The sequence below is a fragment of the Phyllostomus hastatus genome, unplaced genomic scaffold (genome assembly GCF_019186645.2).
Source record: "Phyllostomus hastatus isolate PE091 unplaced genomic scaffold, TTU_PhHast_1.1 phas_contig_159, whole genome shotgun sequence".
Classification (NCBI taxonomy): domain Eukaryota; kingdom Metazoa; phylum Chordata; class Mammalia; order Chiroptera; family Phyllostomidae; genus Phyllostomus; species Phyllostomus hastatus.
The window spans coordinates 768,353-792,800 of record NW_025333640.1 but is presented as its reverse complement, the minus strand read 5'-3'; the positions used below and the strand labels follow the sequence as shown (position 1 = coordinate 792,800).

The following is a 24,448-nucleotide window of genomic DNA, read 5'->3' as shown; positions in this document are numbered from 1 at the left end:
AATAATCCAGGCTGGTTATGTTCCTTTCCCCGGATTCCCAAAGAAATGAAAGCACTCGTGGAAGCTTCTGAAGGCATCATGACCACAGGCGCTGTGCCTGCTGCATCTGAAGTCACATTGGTCCTGAGAGCAGCGGGGAGAGCAGGGAGATTCTTGACTTGATGGAGACCCTGAAGAGGTGGTGGTCTCTCTAGCCAGTTGGACACCATCAGCCAGCAAACAAAGCTGGGCTGGAAGAGGGTTCATCCCTGGCTGGACTCGCCTCAAAAATGATGGACAGACTTTAATGCGTCCATGGGTCTGTCTAACAACAGAGTAGATGGAATTCCATACATGCCTAAATTCACGCGGGCTCTGGAATAACCCATCCAAGTGCCTTTGGGGGTACTAACGTTTAAGCAATCCTCTGTTTCACCCCCAGTGGACTAAAAATAAATCCCTACGTGCATGTAAACCTTGTCCCAGCAGATCAGAGTTTTGTCTAATTCCTCAGTAGCTTTACTTCCTCTTCGCAAGAGAAAGTCTCTGTGTCACCGGAGTAGAGAGCAGTGTGCCTCGTAGTTATAATTTGCAAAGAGACTGAAGGTAGAGGCCTTCGCTCCTGTGTGCTGGGAATCTTTGTGTCTTTTGGGGGTGGAGGGATGAAGGGGGTGCTGTCTTTCCAGCTAAAAGAATTTAGAAATATTTGTTCACTCTGGCAACAGCTGTGTTTGAGAGGTGGCTGCTAATTTCTAAGTCCTACCCCCCAAAAGTACAGATATACACAAAAATCATGCGTTAGCATATAAGACATCCATCCGTATCTGTTCTCTTAAAGGCTAAGATCTTCAAGGCTAAGTGAAAATTGATCTTTGGGAAAATCTCTCTTGACTTAAATTTTAAAAGTTAAAAAAAACTTTCAGCTACGAAGGAATGAAGAGGCACTTTACGATGGAGACACATGCGTGGCTGACACCACCTGCGCCACGTGCTCAGGGTGCACGTCACCCGCAATGGGACAAATCAGAGTCATGCGCCTCTGAGAGGAGGCTCCCAGGACGACGCAATATCTCTTCTATGACAGCTCTGCCACAAATGTGCAACTTAAATGTGCAACTGTGTTCACGAAGAAACACCAGGCAGATCCAAATTGCTGGACAATCTTCCGATTATCTGGCCTGCACTCGTCACGTATGCCAAGGACGTGCAAGTCACGGAAAGGCTGAAGCGCTGCTGGGGGCGGGGCGGACGTGAGGGGGCTAAAGGGACGCTGCAGACACATGGCCGCGACCCGCGGCTCTGAGCCGCATGCTTCTCCCCTAGAGGACTGAGACAAGGTGGCCAACTTTCAGTGGCTCCGGGAGTTAGATGCTGGAAACAAATAGTATTACTGACCGAATTCTGACTGTGGTGCTGTGGGTGTTAGGGGAATGGCTTTGCTTCCAGAGCATGCACACTGAGCTATTCCGAACTATCAAACAGTCCCGCCGGAAAACGGTGTCAAGCCTGCACAACAGTCTGTGAGGTAAAGGCTGTCTAAAGAAACAGGGATAATAATTTTTGCCTTAGTCCACCAGCCTGCCCCTGGAAAGGTTTCCCAATCTTCCTTAGGGTTTAAGCGAAGGCATTTTTTTTTTTTGCTCCCTTTCATCCTGTAACCGATAACGTGATTTCCCTGTTTCACAAGCCACGCACACTTGCTGTTGCTCTTGGAACCCAGTGTGATGGACACAATTTCCAGCCCTCCAGTGAGGGGCACGCCCGCCCGCCTCAGACAGGGCTCCCCGCGCCCCCCCTACCCCCCGACTCACTCCTGGCCAGCCCCAGTGCGCCTTGCCGCTTGAGCTGGGCCCGCAGCTGGGTGATGTAGTTGCAGCAATTCACGAAGGCGTCCACGCAGGCCTTGCCCTGGAGGATGAACCGCGCCCGGCGCTGGCACGAGTACTTCATGAGGTTCTCCCGCATGCCGTCCTCGCAGCACTTGCGCAGCTCCTGGCTCTGGTACTCGCCCGCTGTGGGAGCACACACCCGGTCGCACCCTCCTCCGCCACTGCCCCACTGCGGGGAGACCTTCCGCACACCCTTCCTCCCGATTTGCTGGGGTCTCAATGGACAAGGTGTAAGGGCGGGCGAGGGAGGTGGACGACGGAGGGGGATGAGGGCTCCCACCTTTGCCTATCTTCTTCTCCACGAGCTGCACGGAGCGGCGGCGCCGGCTGGCTGGTCTGGGGCACTGTACCTCTAAGGGGCGCGGGGTGGGGAGGACGGAACGAGATGGATTAGGTGCTGACTGCCTGTCCTTGGCTTACTCCTCCCAGTAGCCAAGAGGTAGGAGTGTTATTGTTCCCATTTCAGGCGAAGAAACTGAGGCTCGGAGAGAAAAGCGATTTGCTAGTTGGTGGTGGAGGCAGCACTTGAACTCAGGGTCCTCGGATCCCATCTGGGGGTAGAAGTGCTGCCCCTCTCTGGATGTCCATTGGCCGAAGACTCACCTGACCTCTGCTCTGTCTCCAGGCCTTTGTTGGTCATGAAGGCCAGCCCTGCATCGGTAAAGACACCGGCAAAGTTCTTTCCACTGCCCGGTGTGCAGCCAATGTCTGCCTTCTCCACTGTGTCCCAGATCTGTGGGGTGGGCAAGGGTCAAGGGCAGGCTGAGGCCAGGCAAGCAGTGCCTGCACCAGCTCTCCAGCACACCCACCCAACCTCACCTGTGTCCTCACCCCAGTCCCCAGACACTCCACAGTGCACAATCTGGAGTGTGCTGCTGCTGGACTCAGAGCTGGGCCCCTTGCCATGACCATCCCCAACTTAGACCCATGTCCATCCACGTTTCTATCTGCAACTTCAACTTCAACCCATCCCCGTGTCCGTGTCCATTTTGACCTCTACACTCAATCCACACCCACCTCCACATCATTGGTTCTCCCCAGAGCCATTCCCACCTCCACCCAGAGCCATCTCTTTGCCTCTGCCATCTTCACCCAACCTCAGCGATGTGGGAGCATACCTTATTCTGAGTCAGCCTGTTCTTCTTATTCAGCACAAACACGCCCTTGTCCACTGCGACCAGCCCTACTCGAGCCCCCTGGTTACCCTCGATCTTGAGTGATATCTGTTGTCCAGGTAGATGCTGCTGCCTTCCATCCTTCAGGGCATTTTTCACCACCAGCTGTGAGGAGGTTGTAGAGGCAGGAAGGAGAAGTCAGCCCAGGAAGGCCCCAGCCTTCGCTGGTCAAGGACAGAGGGGGTCCTAGCCTGGTCTGGAAGGAGAGAAAGGTGAAGACAGAGAGAGAAGAGAGGTGTGCAGAACCAATGTCAGGTACAATGTCAAGAAAAGAGAAAACTCCCTGGCTGGTGTGGCTCAGTGGATTGAGTGCAGGCCTGCAAACCAAAGGGTCATCAGTTCGACTCGCAGTCGGGCACATGCCTGGGTTGTGGGCCAGGTCCCCAGTACAGGACGTGTAAGAGGTAACCACACATTGATGTTTCTCTCCCTCTCTTTCTCCTTCCCTTCCTCTCTTGCTAAAAATAAATAAATAAAAATTTAAAGAAAACAGAAAACTGGAAGCAAGAGAGCTACTGAGACTAAAACAGGGAAGAAAACAAGATGGAAAAAAGAAGAGAGAGGCAGGAACTCTACAAACAGTGGAGAGAAATGGATTCTGAAGGATGGAGAGAGGCAGAGACAGAGAAAGCAATGGCCAGGTAGAGTCCTAAGGTGGGCACAGAGGGACTCAGCGACACTTACGTTGCCCACACACGAGTCCTTGACATCCACCCACACAGAATCGGCTACCACTTCCCTCTGGCCATTGTTGCCAATCAGCGTGTAATAGGCCACCAGGCGGAAGGAAGGAATAAAGTCTGGCGTGATGGTCAGAGGCAGCACTACCAGGTCCTGGCCGGCCTCTCGCTCCTGGCGTCCCACCTTCAACAGCATCCCCTTGTTCATGATCTGGGGGGACAGGTTGGCATGAGGATTGGGAAGGTGGGAGGGTAGGGGGGGCATCTGGGATACTGGAGAAGTGAGGGGGAGGGAGACCTGGGGGTTCTAGGAAGCCACGGACCAGGTAGGTATAGTATCTGATCTTGGCATCCAGGCCAGGGTCCATTCGCAGGTGAAAGTTGACATTGAGCGTGTCCCCTGGCTTGAGCTCCACACGGGGAACAGAGAGGTGCAGGTAGTTGTTGGAGTTGCCCATGGTACTGTAGGGTAGGGCCTGCATTTTATTAGTGGCCTGTCGCTCCTCTGGGAGGTCCTTCTTCACTGTGCGCACCTGAGCAGGGAGAGAGGGAGCATGTCAGTGGACTGGAGATGCCCATGTCCTGATGCCCAGGACCTGGGATTATGGAACCTTAGATGACAAGAGGACTTTACAGATGGGATTGAGTTAAGGATCTGGACATGGGGGGACTATTTGAGGTTATCCAGGTGGGTCCAATGTCATCAGAAAGGTCCTTATAAGACATCTTTGCAAATGGCAAGATGCCACTCTGCACACAAGAACCCCTCTACGCAAATGAAACAACTCTATGTGAATGGCAAGACCCATTTATGCAAATGAAAGGACCCCACTGTGAATGTGACAAGATTCCTTTGTACAAACACTAGGACCCTGCCGTGTAGTTAAGTCCTCTGTTTCCCTGGTATGGGGTTCGGAGGTTGGTGCAGACTCACGGTGATAGTCAGGGGCTGTGCGTTCTTCTGTGTGTTGATGATCAGCTTGGCCACACCATCGTCCTGGGTTAGAGCCTGCCCCTGGGCGGAGTTCTGAGTTGCCACAGGGATGCGGCGGGCAGGGGAGCCATCAGGGTTCGTCACAAACACCTGTGGGTGCAGGGATAGGTGGAGGGGGTTCAGCAAACCCAGCAGTGTGGCCAGTGCTCAGGAGTGGGGGTGGGTAACCCTGCCCCGGGTCTCACCATGAGGTCGAAGGGCATGGCAGGTTTGAAGAACCTAGGCGTCTTGGTGAAGTGGATCTGGTAGGGGGAGGTCACGATGGGGATCCCACTGCGCTCTGCCTCCACCATGTCGCTGCCTGAGGGGGCCAGCTGTGAGAGTGGGCTCCTGGGCTACCCCTCAGGACCAGGCCTCCCCCCTCAGATTGGACCCTGCCTTCATACTGGCCCTCCCTTCTCAGAATGGGCTTCCCCATCAGACTGACCCCACCTTCATTCTGGGCCACCTCCCTCCAACAGGGTCTTACACCTTCACTGAGGGCCTCCTCTGTCAGCCTGGGTTTTGTGCCTCACATGGACCCCACCTTCACTCTGGGCCTCCTCCTCAGACTGTGCCTCACTCCTCAGACTGGACTGTAGGGTGGCACTGAGCCTGCACCCTCAGCCCAGGCCTCACCTGAGCTTAGGATGACGGTGACGGACACGTACAATGACTTTCCCACTAGGGCGTCCTCTCGGGAGGGCTGCACCCCACCCAGCAGGACCTCTCGCTTCAGCACAGCCTCCCCAGTGCCATCTGCGATCTGGGGTAAGACATGAAGGCTCAGAGAGGGCAAGGGCCCAGGTGGGGAGGGGATCAGGAGAGGGAGAGGGAGGAGGTCAGAGTGGAGGAAGCTCAGGGGGGCCTCTAGCAGGTACCACAATACGGGTGAGTGACTGGGACAGTGAAATCCTCTGGTCACCATCCTGGACCCCAAAGATGACAAAGGCTGTTCCCTCCACATTCTTCCCGTACAAGAACCTGTGCAGTGAGGAGAGTGTCAGAGTCTCCCCTCCAGAAAAGATGAGCCTCCCCCTAAACTCCACTGGCCATGGTGAGGACTCAGAATCTCCAGCCACTCACCTCACCCTCAACTGGCCCTTACTCAGTCCTTCACCTGGTCTCTCACCTGACCCCTAACCGGGTCCCCATCTGACCTCTCACCTGGCCGTAATGGTGACTTCCAGGCCTTTGGGGTCATCAATGTAGTAGAATTTCTCTGCAGGCTCCACTAGGACCTCAAAACTGGGCAGCACTGGTGGAGAGAGAAGGCACAGGTGGAGGACCCAGTGCTGGGCCCAGTGTTATGGGGCCCCCTACCTGGCTTCCTCCTCCTCTTACCATATTCCTTCACTTCAAACTCAGTGGAGAAGACCTGCTGAGGGGAATCTTCATAGTGGGCTAGTATCTTCCACTGCCCCATGCTGTGGGGAAGGCAGGTGAGTGATCTGGCCACACCTGGCAGCCCCCCACTTCTTCTTCTTGGATAGGAGAGCCCCAACCCCCCTCCAGGACGACCTGACGTACTTGACCAGCTCTGGGATATTCCAAGTCAAGGACAAGATGCCAAACTGGTTGTGAGAAGAAAAGGAGTCCCTCTTGACAGGAACGCCATCGGGGGTCTGTAGATAGAAAGCGGGGGTGGGGGGGGTGGCTTTTCAGAGACCAGGCTTAGCCCCTTGGCTCTCCTGTCCCTCTCTGTCTGACACTGTCTGTGTCACATCTGCAGAAGCAGTGTTTAAGAAGATGGACCTGGGTTTGTCAGCCTGGGCTCAAATCCCACCATGTCACCTACAAGCTGTGTGACCTTGAGCAGGTTACTTAGCCTCTCGGAGATAAATACAGCCACTACATCACCAGTTTGGGACATTGTTCATGTAATCAGGAGCCCATTATGATGAGTGTCCCCTGATTATTAAGAATCATTGGAATTTTGGGGGCAGGACACTGGGCTAAGCATTTGATTTGTCCTAAGCCATACACAATCACCTACATTCAAGTTTTTGATCTACAAAAATAGCAAATTTCATGTACACATATTATTTCTTTTTTTTTTTTAAACACCAGGAGACATTACATAAAAATCTGGTTTTCTGGCTTCTCTTGGCAATTGGGACAACAGGCTGATGCACTCCTGTCGGCACAGGTAGCATTTCACCTCCTCAGTCCTTTCCCCTTCCCTGCCTCTTCCCTTCCGGCCCGTTTTTATTAAAGCCCCAGCACAGGCCAAGCACTCTGTGGAGCTCAGGAAAGAAGGCCCTGAACAAATGCATTAAAAACTCCTTCCCCTAGGGAATTTAGGTCCCACAGAGGCTGGTGGAGGGGACAATTAATAAACGAATACATCCAATTTATAGGATGCTGAAAGGACGGCAGGACGGGAGGAGGGAGGAGTGCATGTGGTGGGGTGGGGGGCAGGCTGCAATTTTACAGGGTGCTCAGAACGGCCTCATTGTGAAATCGGGACATTGCTGACATTTAAGCAAAATTTCAAAGGAGATGAGGGGCAAGTGGTGTGGCTATTTGGAGGAACAGAGTTTTCTAAGCAGAGGGAACAGTCAGTACAAAGGCCCTGGGGCAGGACCCTGACTCCTGTGTCAGAGGAACGGCCAGCAGGGCCGTGTGGCTGGATGGAGCAGCCGAGTGAGTGAGGGAGAGAGAGGGAGGAGGTGAGGGGAGGGAGGGGATGGTGGCAGGTCCTGCAGGGCCTTGTGGGCCACAGGAGGACTTGGGCTTTTACCTGGAGGGAAGTGGAAGCCCTGGAAGGCTGTGGCAGTGGACCTGACTCAGGAGCTCACAGGCACCTCCTGGCGGCAGTAGGCGGAACAGACTACTACATAGAATTATGTCATTATCCCACTCTTCCAATGAGAAAACTGAGGCTCCGGAAGGTGAGTGGCCTGGCCAGGGTCACAGGGACCAGGGGTTTATCTGGAGCCGGAAGCCAGGGTACAAGCTTTGCTCCACGCCGTCTCCCTGGGCCCCTGCCCATCTACAGACCTCTGTGTTTGTGCCTCTACATATTTCTTTGCTTTGGGGTTTCTGCTGCTGCGACTTTTCCAGTGTCTCTTTCTCTGTCTCAAATTCTTTCTTTGTTTCTCTCTGAGTCTCTGGCCCAAGTGTGTCTGGGGCCCTGGCTGGCTCGTACCTCAATGCTGACGATAACTGTCCGGCCCACGGGCAGCAGCTTGTGGTCAACAGTGAAGATTCGATAGAGGACTAGGAGGTGGTAGGAGAGAAAGGGATGGCTCAGTGAGGCTCTGCCCCCCGGTCGCACCAGTGACCCAGGCCTGGCCGTTAAGCCACCCACCAGCCCCTTACCTGTGGAGCCTGGGGTGTAGATGGTCTTGTCTGTCTGGATAAAGAGGTACCCGCTCTGAAGGCTGACTAGCACCACCTTTTCCACCTGAATGTTACCGAAGACTGCCTGGACAATCACAAACTTGTTCCCCTTCTGTGATCTTAACTCCTTGTTGGCGGGGATCTAGGCATAGACCAGGGCATGGGCATCAGCAGAGGTCTGCTCCAGGGCCCCTTGCCCACTGTCCAGTCTCTAGGCCTTTGGCTGGGTCCACATCTACCCCTCCTCACCACAGAGCCTCCCCATCACTCCTGGCCTCTCGGTTCGCCCAGGTTTGGGGATTAGGGATACTCAGAGAGGGGCCAAGGGCAAGAGAGAGGCTAGGGGTCAGCGAGAGGAGGAGACTCAGAGAGGAGAGGGGCTCTGAGGGAAGAAAGGGCTTAAAGAGGAAAGAGCTCAGGAAGGAGAGGTCAGGCTTGGAAGGGAAGGGGCTGAGTGGGGGCTCAGAAGGGGCGGGGCCAGTAAAAGATGGGACCCAAATAGGGAGGAGACTCAAAGAGGGAAAGGGGCTGAGAAAGAGAAGGGGCTCATAAGAGGCGGGGCTCCAATGCGGAGGAGATCCAGAGAGGGGCGGGGCGTCAGCAGGGCAGGGCTCCAGTTCGCACCCACCTTGATGTTGACCGTGCTCATGTAACTGTTGGCAGCGTTCAGCGCGGTGCTCTCTGTGACAAGCACCTGCTTCCTGGCTGGGAAGTCGTATATGTTGACTGTTACTTGAACGTCACCTTGCGGATCGTGGGCCTCCAACACCACAGTCTCCTCGTTCTCCAACTGGAGGACGTTGGGGGTAATCAAGGAGTACCTGCGGGAGAAGTGCAGGGAGTTATCCCAGGCACCTCACCGGGGTTAGCGTTCTGCCCCAATCCCTGGTCCTGGAGGGCATCCAGTGATTGGCAATGGCTCGAGGGCTGCAGGGCCCAACAGCCCCTGAACCTCAAAACCAGAACCAGCAAGTCCCCAATTCTCTAGACTTCCAAACACACAATTGGGGAACCCACAAATATACTCCTGAAGCCCTTATCTCTAAACTAAACCCCAAGTCCCTAAACACCCAGAACCTCAGGCACCACAAAGGATACATACCCAGATTCACATATACCAAACCTTTAGACCTCAAATCTTGAGCACCCAAGCCTCTACCTAAACCTCTAGCACCTCGAGCCTATAAATACAACCAATCCACCCCTCACCCTACCACCAGCCGACAGAAACCCACACCACATCTCTACAAATGCCGAAACTGCAAACTTCCAAATCCTGTGAAGCCCAGACCGCCCCATCCACAGAATCGCCGAACACCACATGCACCATAAACCTACAGACCCCTAGTGTTATAAACATTCAACCCACAAACGGCCAACCTTACACTTTCAAAGTCACAGGCAGTAACTGTTATTGACATTGATTGACATTCCGACCCACTAACTCCTCCCCCACAGACACACGAATGAGCCTGAATTTTACAGGGACCTGAACCCACCTCGAATGCCCACCTCAGAAGTCCCTTTGTTTGGGGTGGGATCGTGACTACTCACATGGGGTCCCCCAGGGCCAGGGGGAGACTGGTCAGCAGCAGGAGCAGCAGGCTGGGACCTGAGGCAGGCCCCATGGTACAGGGATAGTGGAGGGACAGAGGGACTGAGGGACAGAAGGACTGAGGGACAGAAGGAGAGGCAGGGAGGAGTGAACAAAGGCCTCTGGAGTCCTCCTTTTATCTGGCTCCCGCCTTTCCTACACTCAGCCCAGCCCTCTGCTCCCTGTGGCCTCTCCCCTCCCTGGGGCTGCCCCTGATTTCTCAACACCATTTCCTAAGTTTTTCAATTCCCTGGGCCAGCATTTCCTGGGGTAAGAAACCCGAGGACATGCTCTCCTTCAGCAAGAACACGACTGCCCGCTGCCCTGAGGGCCTCCCTCAGGGGCAAGGCCAGCCAGTGGACAGGGCCCTTTCCCTGTCGCACCCTCTTTGTAGCAAAGGAACACTGAGGGCCAGAGACCCCCACCCCACTGAGCTCAGATATCTGGGCCTGGCCCCTAGGCCAGTTTTGTCCCTGAATTTACTAACCACGCCCTTCTGTGAATCCATCTCTATGCCGGCAGTTAGAGTCCCACTTCCAGAGTCTTCCGTGCTGGGGTAGGGATGGGGGACAGAGTTCAGCACAGACATTCCTAGCCCCTTGGAGTGTTAACTCAAGTGTAGAAGAACTCTGCTTCTTGGCAAACCAGACAAGGCTTCTTGGAGGAGGGGGCATTTCACATGGGCTTTGAAGTATGCACAGGAGTTCACTGTACAGGTGAGCATGTTTTCTAGGGCAACAGGAGCCTGGAGCTCCCTTCACCTACCCTTGTTGGGATGCCTGCGTAGCTATGATGGTTTAAAAAGTCACCTTTGAGGAAAGTCCCCATTTTTAGCTTTTGTATCTGTCTTACATCAACATCCTTTTAGGATTTTATTATTAAAAATAATATTTAATTTTTTATGTAAATAGGTATTATATTCATATGATTTAACATCCAAAAGATACAAATAGATATATAAGGAAAAGATAACTTTCCTTTTGGGCCTGTTACCAGCCATCCTGGCCCCAAACTTGACCATGTAATGAAGTACCATGTTTTTATTGCCAGAGATATTGTGCTCACAAATGCTCACACGTTCTGCACACAATTCTTCCTGGGCTCCCTGAGTCACACCCTGCCTCTTGGAAACAATTAAAGACTGTTGATTACCAGTGCCCAGAGAACTTCCTTGTTTTTATAAGGACTTTCTCCCACTACACTGTGTGAACGTCACCGGCCTCCAACAGATGGACGGACTTCCATGCTTTCAAACCAAGCTTTACCCCACGAGTTGTGAGCCTGCCTCACTTTCTAGCTCGGACGCTTATTAGTGGTGTAACGCTCCAGTTTCCCCATGTGAGACGGGGCTGTCACACTGCCCACTTCACAGGGTTGTAACCGTAAGAGAAGGAGATTATCTGAAGTCTGTGTGCATTGGAAATCTTACTAGATAGCGCTGAATTCCCCTCCATAACTGTACTGATTTACATACACAATTGTCAGCCTTTCAGGAAACTGTCGATTCTCCCCTTCCCATGAGAGTACGTTGGCAAATCTGAATTTTTGCCTCTGTCATTTTAACATGCATCTGTCTGATTCCCAGCAAGCTTGGGCATCAGGGGTGGGGGGAGCAGAGTGGGTAGAGGGCAGGGTGAGGTTACGCATAGTGGGTAGGGGATCCCAGTTCCTGGAAGACTGGTTTCCAAAGCCCCATTGAAGGGGTTAACAACAACTGGTTTGAGTTCCTGTAAATCACGCTCCTGCTCTTTCCCCTCCCCCAGGCCTTGCCCCAGTGCCCAGAGTGCCCAGGGGAGGCGGAGAAACAAAACAAACCTGAACCTCTGTGTGCTGTGATTGCAACACCCTTCTCTAGAAGAGGAGTCAGTGCAAACACCTGCTAATTCTCTGGAATCAGGATCAGACTTCTGAAACTGGGGGGTGGGGGTGTCTGCTGGGATTCCCCACCTCCCCAGACCCCCTAATACTGCCCTTATTTTCCTGCCATGATTCCCCCAAACTCCCACCCCATTTCCTGGTTTCATGGTAGCCTTAAATGGTCAGGCTCTGTGGTTTGAACACCTTGAACCTGGTCTTTGTCCTTGCAAGCTCGGTTCCTCCTTTCTCAGAGCCTCAGTGAATCCATCTGAATAGCGAGACTGATGATAGTTCCTGCTGTCTGGACAATGAAAGGAGCTGAGATGCCTCAAAGCCCCTAGACCCAAGGGATGGAGGGGAAAGTGCAGCAAGACACCCACTGGGAGGGACAGAGGTGAGAGCAGAGATGCTTCTTGACTTTTGTGTGTGAAATTTGGGAGGGGGATGGTGAGCAAGATAAACCAGAAGTGAAGGGGTAGGGGAGATGCCTTGTAGGGGACTTCCAGTTAGCAGGCCCACCTGGCGCAGAGGGTGGGCATGGAAGGAGGAAGGGCGAGGCTGCCTGGGTAGATGGTAAGTGGGCCTTCTGAGACATGCTTGTACTAACAAAGTACCTGTTTTTTATCTGAAATTCAAATTTAACTGGGTGCTCTGTACTTTGCCTGACATTAGCTGGTGTACAAGGAGAGAAGAAGAAGGAAGTGGAAATGACTTCTGGGTGGGGAGTCTGGGTACCCCTCTCCCACCCCACCCCTGCCTGGGTGCAGTTATCTCCCTGCTGCAGCCCCACCCTTTCCCCACACAGGCACTGCCAGGCCTGGAAACAGCAAGAAGCCCCCCTCGCTCCTGGCCCCCCTCTTCCAAGACAGGATCCTTGCTACACCCTCCACGACCCACAGCCAGGTTTTCCCTGCCTGCCCCATCCCACTCATTACTCATTAACTCATAGGTAACCTTGACCTGGCTGAATCAATCCGCCTGCCCTATGGCTCCTTCACCCCACGACCTCATGCATACTCAGCAGTGGCCTGGGCACCAGGGACCCCCATCCTGGGAGGACACAGCAGGCAGGTTTCCATTCTAGTTTTGACTTCTCCAGAGTGTTCCTGATCTGTACACTGGACTTTCAGTCATGGTACCTCCCTCCAAATGTTGGGGTGACAAGCAGGTGGCATCAGGCAAGGAGAATGCTCAGTGTGGCACCCTGCACATGGCGAGCGCTGGATGTGCTTGAACCATATGCTCTTGCTGACACCTGCTCCTATTCTCTGTCACGTGATTTCGCTGGCAGCCCCAACAGGCCTCCCAGCCGGCAATTGCTCCCTTCCTCCCCCTCCTTCCCCCTCTCCCTCTGTGTCCAGCCCCCACCAACCCTTGGACTGTTTCTCTGAGCCCATCCCTTCTTTCCACCCCTGTGTTCCCTGGCTTCCCTGCTGTAGACTCGCCCCTTCCAGTTCATCTCTACCACATTAACTAAGGATTTTTTCCCAAAGCAAACCTTTGTGTTCCTTTACAAAGTTATGACGTATAACGTGCGAACACATGCTGCTAATGGCAAATGTCTCCATAAGGTTCAGCTGGCAGCTTCTTGTCTATTTCATCTGGTTTATTTCACATGCCTTAGGTGCTACTTCTATCCCCACTTTACAAATGAAGAAACTGAGGGCTTTGGCCATGTGCCCAAGATCCTCTAGTTGGTAAAGCCTGGGATTTGAACCCAGACAGCTGGACTCCAGAGTTCGTGCTCCTAGACGGTGTGAATTTTTTTGACTGTTGCTGTAACAAATGCCTGTAAGCGTGGTGGCTTAAAACAACATCTATTCATTACCTTATAGTTCTGGAGGGCAGAAGTCTGAAATGAAGGCGTTGGCAGGGCTAGTTCCATCTGGAGGCTCTCGGGGAGAATCTGTTCCCTGCCTTTTCCAGCTTCTGGAAGCTGCCTACATTCTTTGGCTCATGGCTCCTTCCTGCATCTTCAAAGCACATCACTCCAGCCTGTCTCCATCCTCACGTCCCATTCTCTGACTCTCATCCTTCTGCCTCCCTCATATAAGGACCTGTGATGACACTGGGCCCACCTGAATAATCCAGAATAAGCCCCCATTCAAAGATCCTTTACTATCGTACCTGCAAAGTGTCTTTTGTCATGTCATGTAACACATTCACAGACTCTGGGGATTAGGATGAGGATGTTTCTAGGGAGCCGTGACTCTGCCTACCCCGGCATTCCTGTGGATAAAACACCGATCCTGTACGGCCATGTCCCTCCTTGCTTCGAACTCCTCCTTGGTGCAAACAGTCCCTGGCACAGAGTCCAGGTGTGTCTGCCTGTTTTAAGGTTTCTGCCAGCTGCTCTTGCCCTTCCACTTGCCCCAGCCAACCCTGCAGTAGGACTTGAAAGCTATTCTGGACTCCTCTACCTTGCTCAAATAACTTCCTCAATCTGCAGTGTCTTCCCACTTCCTTGTCTGGCTGGGCTATTTATTCATCTGAGCACCAGTTACACTTGTTTCCGCCTGCAGGAAGCCTTGACCCCAGCCTGGTTCCTTAACCCCTGTCCTATGCCAGGGGTCCCCACTGAGGAATGTTTCTCAGAGCTTCAGAAGGAGTCCTGGGTGCTTTAATTAAAGGGAGAGGCTGGGTCTTGGCTGGTGTAGCTCACTGGGTTGGGTGTCGTCCTGCCAACCAAAAGGTCTCTAATTAGATTCCCGGTCAGGGTGCATGCCTGGGTTGTGGGCCAGGTTCCCCAGTTGGGGGATGGGAGCATCGGAGGCAGCTATCAGTGCTTCTCACTCTCTTTCTCCCTCCTTTCCCCTCTCTCTAAAATAAATACATAAAATCCTTTTTTTTTTTTAAGGGTGAGGTTGGGGTGGGAAGGACGAAATACATTTTGGGAGCCTGTCCACAGGTGTGTGCACAGGTCTGTCTCTAACCTGAGGTCACTCCCCAAGGTTTGGGCAGTCCATGAAAGGTCAGGCTGTGTTGCTGGGCATTGCACTGAGCCAGAAATACATCCACATGTGATACTCAGTGACCCCTATTTTACATGTGACGAAACAGAGATTAAGCCACTTATCCAGGGCCACACAGCAAATAAGGGAAGATCAAGGTGTGGTCACTGACATTTTGAGTCCTGAATCTCCACTAACTCCTTAGCTGTGTGACCTTGGGCAAGTTACTCAGCCTCTCTGTGCCTCATAAGCTTTGTAACAAGTTAAGGTCCACGGATAGCTACTACTACTTATACTCGTCACCTGAGCCACTTGTGGGTCTCTCAAGCACCATTCTTCCTCACCACCAGCCTTTGCACATGCTGTTCCCTCATCTGGACCAGCATCCCTCCCAGCACTTCCCCATTCACTTCCCTGCCTTCCCAGGCTGAGCCAGGGCCCTGTGATGAAACTGTCTGATGGCATGTCCCTCTCCCTGTCCCTCTCCCAACCTCCCTACCCTCAGGGACTGTGAGCTCCTTGAATGTGGGGACTGGGTGGGTCTCGGCCACCACTCTGTCCTCAGTGCTCAGCATAGGGCTCACTCACAGTAGTTGCTCAATTCATAGTTATTGTGTGTGAAAGTTATTGTGTGGGTACTGCAACTGCCCTTCCAGTGAATAATACAGGTTTCTAAGTTGTAACACAGCCTGTGTCAGACCTCGACCCCCAGAAAGGCAAGAAACCAGGACAGCAAAACAGATTGATCATTTTTAATGTTTTTTTAAATCCTTACCTGAGGATATGTTTATTGATTTTAAGAAAAACATCTATAGGTCGCCTCTGCTTCACGCCCTGACTGGGGATGAACCCCAGACTGGGTATGTGCCCTGATGGGGGATGGAACCCTCAACCCTTCGGTGTACAGGGCAATGCTCCAACCAACCGAGTCACCTGGCCAGGGCCAAACTGGTCATTACTGCATAGCTTCCAGCAGGGGACGGTCCCAGGTGGGGACAGGGCTCCCCCATACTTCAGGGAATAGGGGGCTGTCCATCTTCTTCTGAATGGGCTCTGGGATCACCACCTGAGGGATTTGGTGCCTTATGCGCACAGGCCCTCCTCCTTCTCAACCCCCACACTGTGGGAGAAAAGCCAGAGTGAGGAATGTGTGAGCAGAGGAGAAAGCAGGAAGGTGAAAAGGCATGGCCTGAGATGGGCAGGCGGGGTGGGGGATGATCACAAAGCTCCTGCCCACTGGCTGTTTAGTTGACTTTGGGAAGGCCTTCCCAGAACCCAGAGTGGATCATCCTAGAGGCAGACAGCAAGGTGATCCTGGAGGTCAGGGTGCCAGGCACTGTCCCCAGGGTCCTCACCAAATCCATTTTCTGAACCTTCTGGCACTGCTCCCAGAGCTGTTCCCACCCCACTCCACTCCCAGAACTGCCAGCTGGTCTGAGTTGCCAGGCCCCACCCACCCCACCTCCACCCAATCCAACCCCAGAGCCTCTGGTCTTACTCACCAGAGCCCTGTCCACTCTGGCCCAGGGCTCACACTGACTTGAGGGGGGGAGTGGGTTGGGTCCTGCCTGCTGGAACTTGTAACCTGTGGTGAGCAAGATCTGGGGGACAAGGTTGGGGGATGAGTGAAGCATTAGGCACATACCTGTCTCCCCAACCTCCATTGTCTGGCCACCCTCTTTCCACCCTACCTGAGGCCTCTGTGCTCACCTGGGACAGCCACTGCTACTAGAAAGGCATGGCCACCCGCAGCAGGATGGCAATGTGAAGTAGATGTAACAGGTGACCTGCAAGGGACATGTGTGGGCATAGGGCCTGGTAAGATCAGAGGGTCCACTGGGGATGCCTGGGTGGGGCCCACAGAGAGTAGGCAGAGAGCTGAGTGGAGGGGCTCAGATAAAAATTATTTTGGGGGGGCAGTTAGGGAGGGTGTGCCAATGGGTGGCTGTCCTTCCCCTCAACACTTTCCTCACGAGGGAAACGCCATTCCTACCACAGTACAGTAACGCTAAAACAGCTTCAGTCTGGCCAGGTTCACTGCCATGGATGCATGAGCACAGAGAGCTGGAGTTAGGGGATGGGGCTGGAGGCAGGACCAATGGGAGGAGGGTGGAGGCCAGCTGGGCACAGGGAGGACATGGGCAGAACGTCTGGAGGGGGATGTCCAGGAGACAGTGAGGGGGTAGAGAAGCAGGATGGGCAGTCAGAGGACAGGGAAGGGACATCCAGGGGGTAGCAGGAAGGGCCTGGAGCACAGCAGACCCTCGGGAGCAGGGCTTCACCCTTCCCGTCAGTGCCAAATACACCCTGAAGATGTCGATGGCCCTGGGAAGGAGTGGGAGACCCAGGGAAGAGTCAGTGCTGGCTCCACCCATGTCCGTGGGGGCGGGGTCTGGGCCTGGTGGAGGGCAGGGGCAGAGTCCTCACCGACCACAGGCAAGAGGATGGCATCGCAACAGATACGATCCACCAGAAAGAGAAGCCCATAGTCGCTGACGCCCTCCTCACCGGACTGATGATGATGCAGGCCATGTTGGCCAGCACCTGTGGGGCAGGAATGGGGTGGGTGGGCCTGCCCCCTGTGTGCAGGCGTACCCACCTGCTGCCCACACGGGGCCCTAGAAGGACCTGTTTCAGGATCATAATCCCAAAGATCTTCTTGCTGAACAGAACATACTTGACAAGGGACCAGCTGGAACTGATCAAGGCAATGGTGATGAAGCTCCTTCAGCCTGGAGGTTGGGGAGGGGTGTGGTGAGATGGGGCACCCAGCCCTTCCCTCCACTGCCTGCCACCTGCCCGGCAGAGGTCACTGTTGTGTGTGATGTAGTGCATGACAGTGAGGCCGTTGATGGGGTGGCCCTGGCTGTTGATAAAGCAGTAGTCGATCTGGAGGTAGACAGAGGGACAGTCAGACAGGGGTTCTAACAGGTGGTTGGTGGTGGTTTAGGAGCACGAACAATCATTTTCAGATGGGTGGCTAGAAAGCCAACTGAACTGACGGCGACTATCATGATGGTGAGTGGACTCAGATGTGGACACTCACAGTCCAGTAATGGCTAGACCAAGGGATGGGCAGTGATGGGCAGTCACGGCCACAGAAATGGAGGAGAGGCCCTAGTTAGATGGATGAACAGTGAGACAATCGGTCAGGCAGACAGTCACGGATGGACAGAAGGACAGGTAGACAGATGAAGTGGATAGACAGCTGGCAACAATGATAAAATGGATGGGCACATGGAACTGCCAAGCCCAGGATCTGCAGAGATTTGAGGAGCGGCCTGTTTAGGCTGCTTGCTGGACCCAGGAAGCCCAGGCGGCCCCCAGACCCAGGCCCAGGCTCAGGCTCTGACACTGTGGAAGAGGAGCGAGACACTCTTGGTGAAAGCCAGGGCCACATGAGTCAGTGGATCTTGAAGACGTTGCACCTGGCAGGGGGGTCAGGGACAGAAAGGGGTAAGGAGGCATCTGTCAGGGGAAGGGATGGGAGCAAGCAGTGAAGGGAAGTGGGGGACCCCCCGGGGAAAGGGCATTATGTGTTCTTGCAGAAGACAGATGCCCAGAAGAAGCCAGCAGCCAGGAAGCAGGCAGACATGACCATAGACAGCTTGAAAGGGGAATTTCCACCACCTGCAGGAAGCCCTCAAGGTTTTTCTCCTGGACCATTACCTAGGAAGGGGGTAGTAGGTGGGTGGGGGGAGTTGCATGCTAGCTCTGGATCTACAAAACCATGCACAGGAGTCTCCAGCTCTCCTATTCTCTAGCTGGCCGACTCCCAGTCTCTGAGCCTCAGTCTTCCCACCTCTAAAATGGGTACATCAGCTTTCATTCCATACCATAGCAGCCAGGAGGACCTGACAAAGCTAAACTCAGTGTGGCATACCTAAACTGTAGTTAGAGCTCTGTGAACCTGCTGCCCTCCTATCGGCTATCTGTGATGTCCAATGGCTGCTCCTACCCCAGCATCAAGCTACAGCAGTTGTGGAAATTGAGGCTATATTGGTCTTCCTTGGCACTCAAGCCAATCACCACATGGAACTGGGTAGTGGGGCAGATGGAGGCAACAGCTTGGGGTGACAAGGGAGCTGCAGGCGCTCACAGACACTCATGCTGTAGTTGTGGGAATTGTTGCAATGGCCCCCAGATCCTTGTCCTTTGCACTGAGGCCCTGAGGGGAGAGAGAGAGCACCTCCACTGAACATCAACTGGCCCAGGTCTCCATTCACTACCCTCCAAGCCCCAAGGCCTGTCTCTTTCCTGCCCTGGCTTCCCCAAACTATGGGAGGCAGTTAGACAGCCGTGAGCAGAACAAGGATGAGGGCCCGGGTACATAAGCTCTCCAGGGCGGAAAGCCCCGGGTGCCCAGCAAGGGGCAAAACTGGGAAAACAAGATCTAACCCGCAGGGTAGCCTTTCCTCCCTGAGCATACTGCTAGTCATGTGATTTAGACGCCTTGACCTTTCATACCACTGTCATGCAGTTGGGACCCTTCCCTGGCTTGTCACTAGTCATGTGGTAGACCCCCTTGCAGGAGGAACGAGCGGTCAGAGAGGGGCCTCATGCGACTCCCACCAGGCCCTGCACCACCACACCCTTAAGCATTAACCCCTCGGGATAACATCTAGGCCTCAGTTGTGTTTCAGCTCCAGGCCCAGAAAAGCAGAAAAACCAAACAAGTGACACCACGGCTTCCTCAGGATCAGCTGCATTGACTAATGACCCCCTGCCCTGGCACCAAGAATCAGTAGGGACCACAACCCTGAAAGGACACTCCTGGAAAGCTGATGAATATTCTACTAAGATCCTCCCAAGACCACCCCTAAAACCCCTGCCTTTAAAACCCTCAAGATGAAGAGCTAAAACAAGATGAAGATAGGGAACTATTGCTCCCTAGAGTGTGCAGCTTGCATCTTTTCGAGTGTACTTGGCTCTCTTTCCCCTAAGCTCCAACAGCCCTTCTTTTGCTGTCACTTGTTTCTTGAGCCCATTTCTTCTGCAGGTCACTTCTTCTACCTCTGTGACTTTCTCAATAAACTTTCTCTTATAGTTTGAGTCTTGGCTCTGAATTCTGTCTCAGCCAGAACTCAAGTACTGAGGTTGCTGAACCGAGGTCCTGTCTGACTCCATGGGACTGACACCTGGTGCCGTTTGTGCCCCCAGTAGAACCTGCTGGTCTCCTGTGACACTCCAGTTTTTTTTAAAACTGGTCCTCAGTTTCGCCTTGGTCTTGTTGAGCATAGTAGTGGTCCCTGCAGGGGATGAGTGGACGAGTTTAGAGATGGGAGACAGAGAAACAGCAGAAAATGGGGGGAATCCATCTGTCCCCTCCCTGCCCATCTGGCAGCCTGCTTCACCACTGTCACCTTGGGATAGCCTGGTGGTCTGGCTTTAGGAGCCCTGATTCAGAGAGCGAATTGGGGGGATCCCAGGAGAGATGAAGAGCTTCTTCTGCTCCCATACTTTTGCACCTGCACCCTGGAGTAAGGATGGGGGACAGGGAACAGAGGAGGCCATGGGGCTTAAGGCTCTGGTCAGGCATGTCACCTGTGCAAAGGAATGCAATGGCCCCTAGGGCCCTCTAGGTCTCCTTCCTGGGGGCCAGCTTTGGGCTGAATCAGTGGTCACAAAGTTCCAGCATTTGGCCACCACCTACCAAGATGGCTGCCCCATCCATGCACTGCCTACACCAGAGATTATATTGACGCTTCCTGTGACAATGACTCACTTTACCTTATTTTAAAAAGAAAATGCTGTATGTATAGAGAGGCAACATCTCTGTATATACAGAGCTCCAATTGGACCCTTGTGCTAGGATGTCCAGGTCCAAACGCCAGTTCTCAGGCCTCAGTTTTCGTATCTTCAGTATGGGTACAATTACAGAGTAAGGAGTGGATGAGTTAACACCTGTAAAGCTCTCAGGGTGAGCTGCCTGGTGCACTGGGAGCATTCAACAAGTGTGAATGATTGTTTGAACTCTCACAATACCACTGTGTCTGGATCTTTCACCCTGAGGCCCTATCACTCCGTGGGCATCCCATCCCCTCTTCCTCTATGCCATAATCAGAAGGCTTCAAGGGGAATTAAACAGCATGTGGCTTTCTTTCTAACGGTAGTAGAGTTCTTTTCACCTGGCTTCTCATTACACCTGATCAGCTCATGTGGGTATTATACCTAGGAGAATACAGATGATGGGTCTTTAGGGGAGCCCCTGGCCTCCCAACTCATTGCAGGTCCTTGGTGTTGATAAGGAAGAGAAACAGGAGAGGGTGGAGATGTGACAAGGAGAGGACAGTCGTTGGGGCCCTGGGTCTGGGGAGTGGGTAAGAGGGAGCCTTGGTTACCACCTCCCACTGATCCAGTCCCACCCTGTCTCCTCCCTACCCACCCTGCAAGGGAGTCTCTGCTGGCCCTCTCCTCCCACCCCCGGGAAAGAACAGGGACTTTGGGTTCCAGGTGCAGAAGACAGATCCATTCCCCACCATCCTGGCCTCTCCACACCTTCTGCTCACTGAGGAGGATCAAACTGCCAGATTGAACCAGGGTCAGACTGAACCCCACCTGGCAGGCAGAATGTAAAGGGGAGAATGTGAGGGACTCTAGCAGGGACCCACAAAAGCCACCTCTTTCAACATAACCTTGAATTCATTGAACATCCACTCACTCAGTTAATTTTCCTACAACCCATCCTGCCCACACCTCCCAACCCTCTTGCTTTAACTCCTAACCAACCTATGCCACTCACCTTGCATGTCCCTTCCTCAGGGAGACCTTCACTGCTCCTCTGGACCTAGCCCAGCCCTGTTTTCCCCAATTAAAATGTTGATGACAAAAGAAATAATTTTTAAAAATCAAATATAATGTTGATGGTTTCCTGCTTTGGACCGTGAAATCCAGGACACCTGGATTTGCATGCAGGCTCTGACTCTGAGCAAGCCACATACCTCTAAACCTGTGTAAACACTTGTAAAATTGGCTTTACAGGATTAAAATTTTTACAGCGACCCTGAGAGTTGCTACAAGGAAGGAAACCCATGGAAACGGCTTTGCATGATGCAAATGGACATTTAATCAATTCTAGCTACTCATTTTGACTGCGGAACCTGGGGCTGTCGTGTTCATTGCTATGCACTCTCCCTGACCCCAGCTCAGTGCCTAACACATATTGCATGCGATATTATTATTCCCATGTTCTAGATGAGGAAATTGAAGGTCTGAGAGATCAAAGGACTTGCCCAAGATCATATGATGACAGGCAGAGTTAGGATGTAAATCCAGAACTGGGGGGAGGTGGGCTTGGACACTTGTGCACTTCACCCTCCTCTAGCAAACCCCTTAATGTCCCTTACCACAGGAGTCTCCTCAAGGTCCAGCCGCAGGAAGCTGTTTCCAGAGAGCCCTTGGTGTGTAGAATAAGCTGTTTTTCCCTAGCTGGTGTAGCTCAGTGGATTGAGCACCCTCCTCGGAGCCAAAGGGTCCCGGGTCTGATTCTCAGTTGGGGCACAGACCTGGGTTGCAAGGCCAGGTCCCCAGTAGGGGGCGCGCGAGAGGCAACCACACATTGATGTTTCTCCCTTTTTACTTCCCTCCCCTCTAAAAATAAATAAATAAATAAAATGTTTTAAAGGAAAAGCTGTTCAGGTGGATGTCTGGTCGCTTCTCCCCCTGACAGACACCAAGGAACCAGAGGCAGTTCACACTTCTTCCCACCAGCCCAGACTTAGGGCTCTGGCACAAAGATCCCCCAAGAGCCTAGGAACCCCTTTATCTAGGACAGCTCCATCAGTTCCATAGGGATGACAGAACAGGAGGATGTGTCCCCAGAACAATCTCAGGCAGGGGAAGAGTGGCTCCGGGTCCTCCAGGCTCTGTTCTGAGAGTCCAGGAAGAAAGCCTGGGGCACCTGGAAGTGCCCACGCCGGGTAAGTACCATCCTGAAAGCAGTTATTTATTGTGGTATCTGGCCCTTAACCCCCGGGCAACTTTTAGATCTCTGAGTCCCCAAGATTCCAACGAGCGCCCAGAGGACCCCGTTCTAGAACACCCGAGGACTCTCCTGGATGGTGCCAAAGATCCTTAGCGACCCCTGGAGGGCAAAGAGTCTGGGGGGGCGGGTCCCGGGAAGATGAAGATGTGCTCATCGGGGGTGGGGCACAATCCTAGCGTGGTCGACCAGTAACTCCATCCGGAGGATTGAGGATGCTCCCGGGACGACGACACTCCGGTCCTGGAAACCTGGGCGTTGGACCGCTCCATCCTGCATTAGGAACTCGGGAAATAGAATGAGACAACTCCAAGCTAGAAGCTTCTTTGGGACAAAGCTGCGCCCCAAGCCCCAGACCGCCGCACGCTGGGGCATGTCATTAGCACCAGCCGACGGATGCGCCCACCGTAGCAGCAGAAATAGCTTCTGCCCCCACTCCACCGGGCTCCGGCCGGCATGCCCCTTCCTCTGGAGCCATCTCAGGGGCCCTCCTGCTCTGAAACCGCCTTTGACGCTCCCAGGCCCACCTACCGATGAGCCAATCACCTCACGGTGGGGGCCGACCTTGGGGCTTTTCCAGCTAATCTAACAAATTAACGATTGCCTCCTCTCAAACCCGCCCCTACGACACCAAATAGACAGCATTGGCTCGGAATGGGAGTGCTCGCCTCACTTAACCCCGCCTCCACTCTCAACAATCACTTGAACCGTACAGGATGTAACTTGATAAACAATCCATCAACCAATTGTAATAGACCTGATATCTGACCACCCACTCTTAACTGACAGATCGGCCCAGGACTACAGTACCCAGAATGCAGAGGGAGCAAACAGCTCAACAAAGCATTAAGCAAACTACCTTTCCCAGGATTCCCAAGGACCCGTTTCCACTTTCCTTCCCCTGGGATGAGGCTCCCAGCCAGAGTTCAGGGTTTTGGTAAACACGCGTTTCTGTTGTGAGGCTTGTTTTGCTCTAATCTTTTTGATCAACCCCAAAGGCCTAAACCTAGTCCGAGGCTAGATCTTGACCCTAGGATGACCTATGACCCCAGGCTAAGTCCCAGCCTTAGGAGAAGTCCCTTATCCCAGGGTGAGAGAACTAGAGGCCCGCCCCGAGATCCCAGGCTGGTCTTAATTATGGGCTGAACCCAGACCCTAGGCTGAGTCTCCTTCAAGCAGCTGAGCCCCGACTTCAGCCTGAAAGCCTAATTCCCCATGCCCCTCTGACCCTGGACCACCTACACTGAGCCTTCCTCTGTGGTTGGACCACCCACCTGGACTGAGCGTGAACCCCATTTGAGGCCTGACCACTGGACCCTGGTTTGAGTGTTACACCCCTTAGTGGGCTGCTGACCCCTCTGCTAAGCCTCTGATCCATCTGATCTCATCCCAACTTCAGTCCCAATCTGGCTGGCATAAATCCCAATTCTAATCTGAGTTCGAGACCAGAGTTGAGACCCTAATCCCAGGCTGAGCTACCCTGTCCAGACTCCAGCCTCGCCAAACTCCAGCACAACCCACTTTGGAACTTGAGGTTTTCTAGTTTAAAAGCCACCAGCAGGTGGGGCCAGATCCCCACAGAGCCTTCTTTCACAGTGTGGACTCCCGGAGCTATCTTCCAGGGCTCCCTGGTATGTGATGTGTACTGAGTCCGGAAGCTCAGAATTTAGCTTGTCCTTGGGGCCAGAGCTCCCAGCCCCAACACAGCATCTGTCACCTCTGTAGCCACAGAGAAAGTACCGCAGGCAGAAGAGAATAAGGGTGGGAGCTGTTTGGGATCTCTCCCCTTTCATCCCTGTGCCTCAAAGGGATTAACAAAGTGTGAACAAACTTTTTATGAGGGAGCGGAAACACTTCCCAGCCCCAGGCCCGAGTGTCTGGGCGGAGGGGAGGAGTCGGAATTCCAGTCAGTACAGACAATTAAACCTAATTGGGCCTTGATGGATGCGACTGAAAAATAGGCAGGTGCAAGCGTGAACTGGGCGTGGGCCGAGGGAGGACCTGGGCCGGGTGCCCCAAGGACA

The 24,448-nt window shown here is 53.4% G+C and overlaps 2 protein-coding genes across 2 annotated transcripts in view; both read right to left on the bottom strand.

Annotated features, from left to right (window-relative positions):
• The window catches only part of C3 (complement C3), a 33,485-nt gene extending 23,731 nt beyond the window's left edge, over nucleotides 1-9,754 (bottom strand). The window contains exons 1-17 of the mRNA XM_045831006.1: nucleotides 9,596-9,754; nucleotides 8,670-8,862; nucleotides 8,021-8,183; nucleotides 7,848-7,918; nucleotides 6,227-6,321; nucleotides 6,041-6,123; nucleotides 5,864-5,954; nucleotides 5,578-5,680; nucleotides 5,336-5,462; nucleotides 4,903-5,018; nucleotides 4,658-4,807; nucleotides 4,047-4,256; nucleotides 3,728-3,934; nucleotides 2,987-3,148; nucleotides 2,472-2,601; nucleotides 2,149-2,220; nucleotides 1,791-1,991 (exon numbers count right to left, since the gene is read on the bottom strand). Of these exons, the coding sequence (XP_045686962.1) occupies nucleotides 1,791-1,991; nucleotides 2,149-2,220; nucleotides 2,472-2,601; nucleotides 2,987-3,148; nucleotides 3,728-3,934; nucleotides 4,047-4,256; nucleotides 4,658-4,807; nucleotides 4,903-5,018; nucleotides 5,336-5,462; nucleotides 5,578-5,680; nucleotides 5,864-5,954; nucleotides 6,041-6,123; nucleotides 6,227-6,321; nucleotides 7,848-7,918; nucleotides 8,021-8,183; nucleotides 8,670-8,862; nucleotides 9,596-9,669 (2,248 nt within the window). The 5' untranslated portion in view covers nucleotides 9,670-9,754. The remainder of the gene's footprint in view (nucleotides 1-1,790; nucleotides 1,992-2,148; nucleotides 2,221-2,471; nucleotides 2,602-2,986; nucleotides 3,149-3,727; nucleotides 3,935-4,046; nucleotides 4,257-4,657; nucleotides 4,808-4,902; nucleotides 5,019-5,335; nucleotides 5,463-5,577; nucleotides 5,681-5,863; nucleotides 5,955-6,040; nucleotides 6,124-6,226; nucleotides 6,322-7,847; nucleotides 7,919-8,020; nucleotides 8,184-8,669; nucleotides 8,863-9,595) is intronic.
• A 6,697-nt stretch (nucleotides 9,755-16,451) lies between these two features.
• On the bottom strand, nucleotides 16,452-18,955 carry GPR108 (G protein-coupled receptor 108). Its single transcript, XM_045831355.1, is given in 14 exon segments — nucleotides 16,452-16,486; nucleotides 16,726-16,768; nucleotides 16,875-16,957; nucleotides 16,960-16,987; nucleotides 17,072-17,165; nucleotides 17,229-17,332; nucleotides 17,797-17,840; nucleotides 17,843-17,868; nucleotides 17,977-18,058; nucleotides 18,061-18,113; nucleotides 18,378-18,481; nucleotides 18,547-18,584; nucleotides 18,587-18,611; nucleotides 18,911-18,955. Coding segments are annotated over 14 exon segments (804 nt in total).
• Between the last annotated feature and the right edge of the window lie 5,493 nt (nucleotides 18,956-24,448).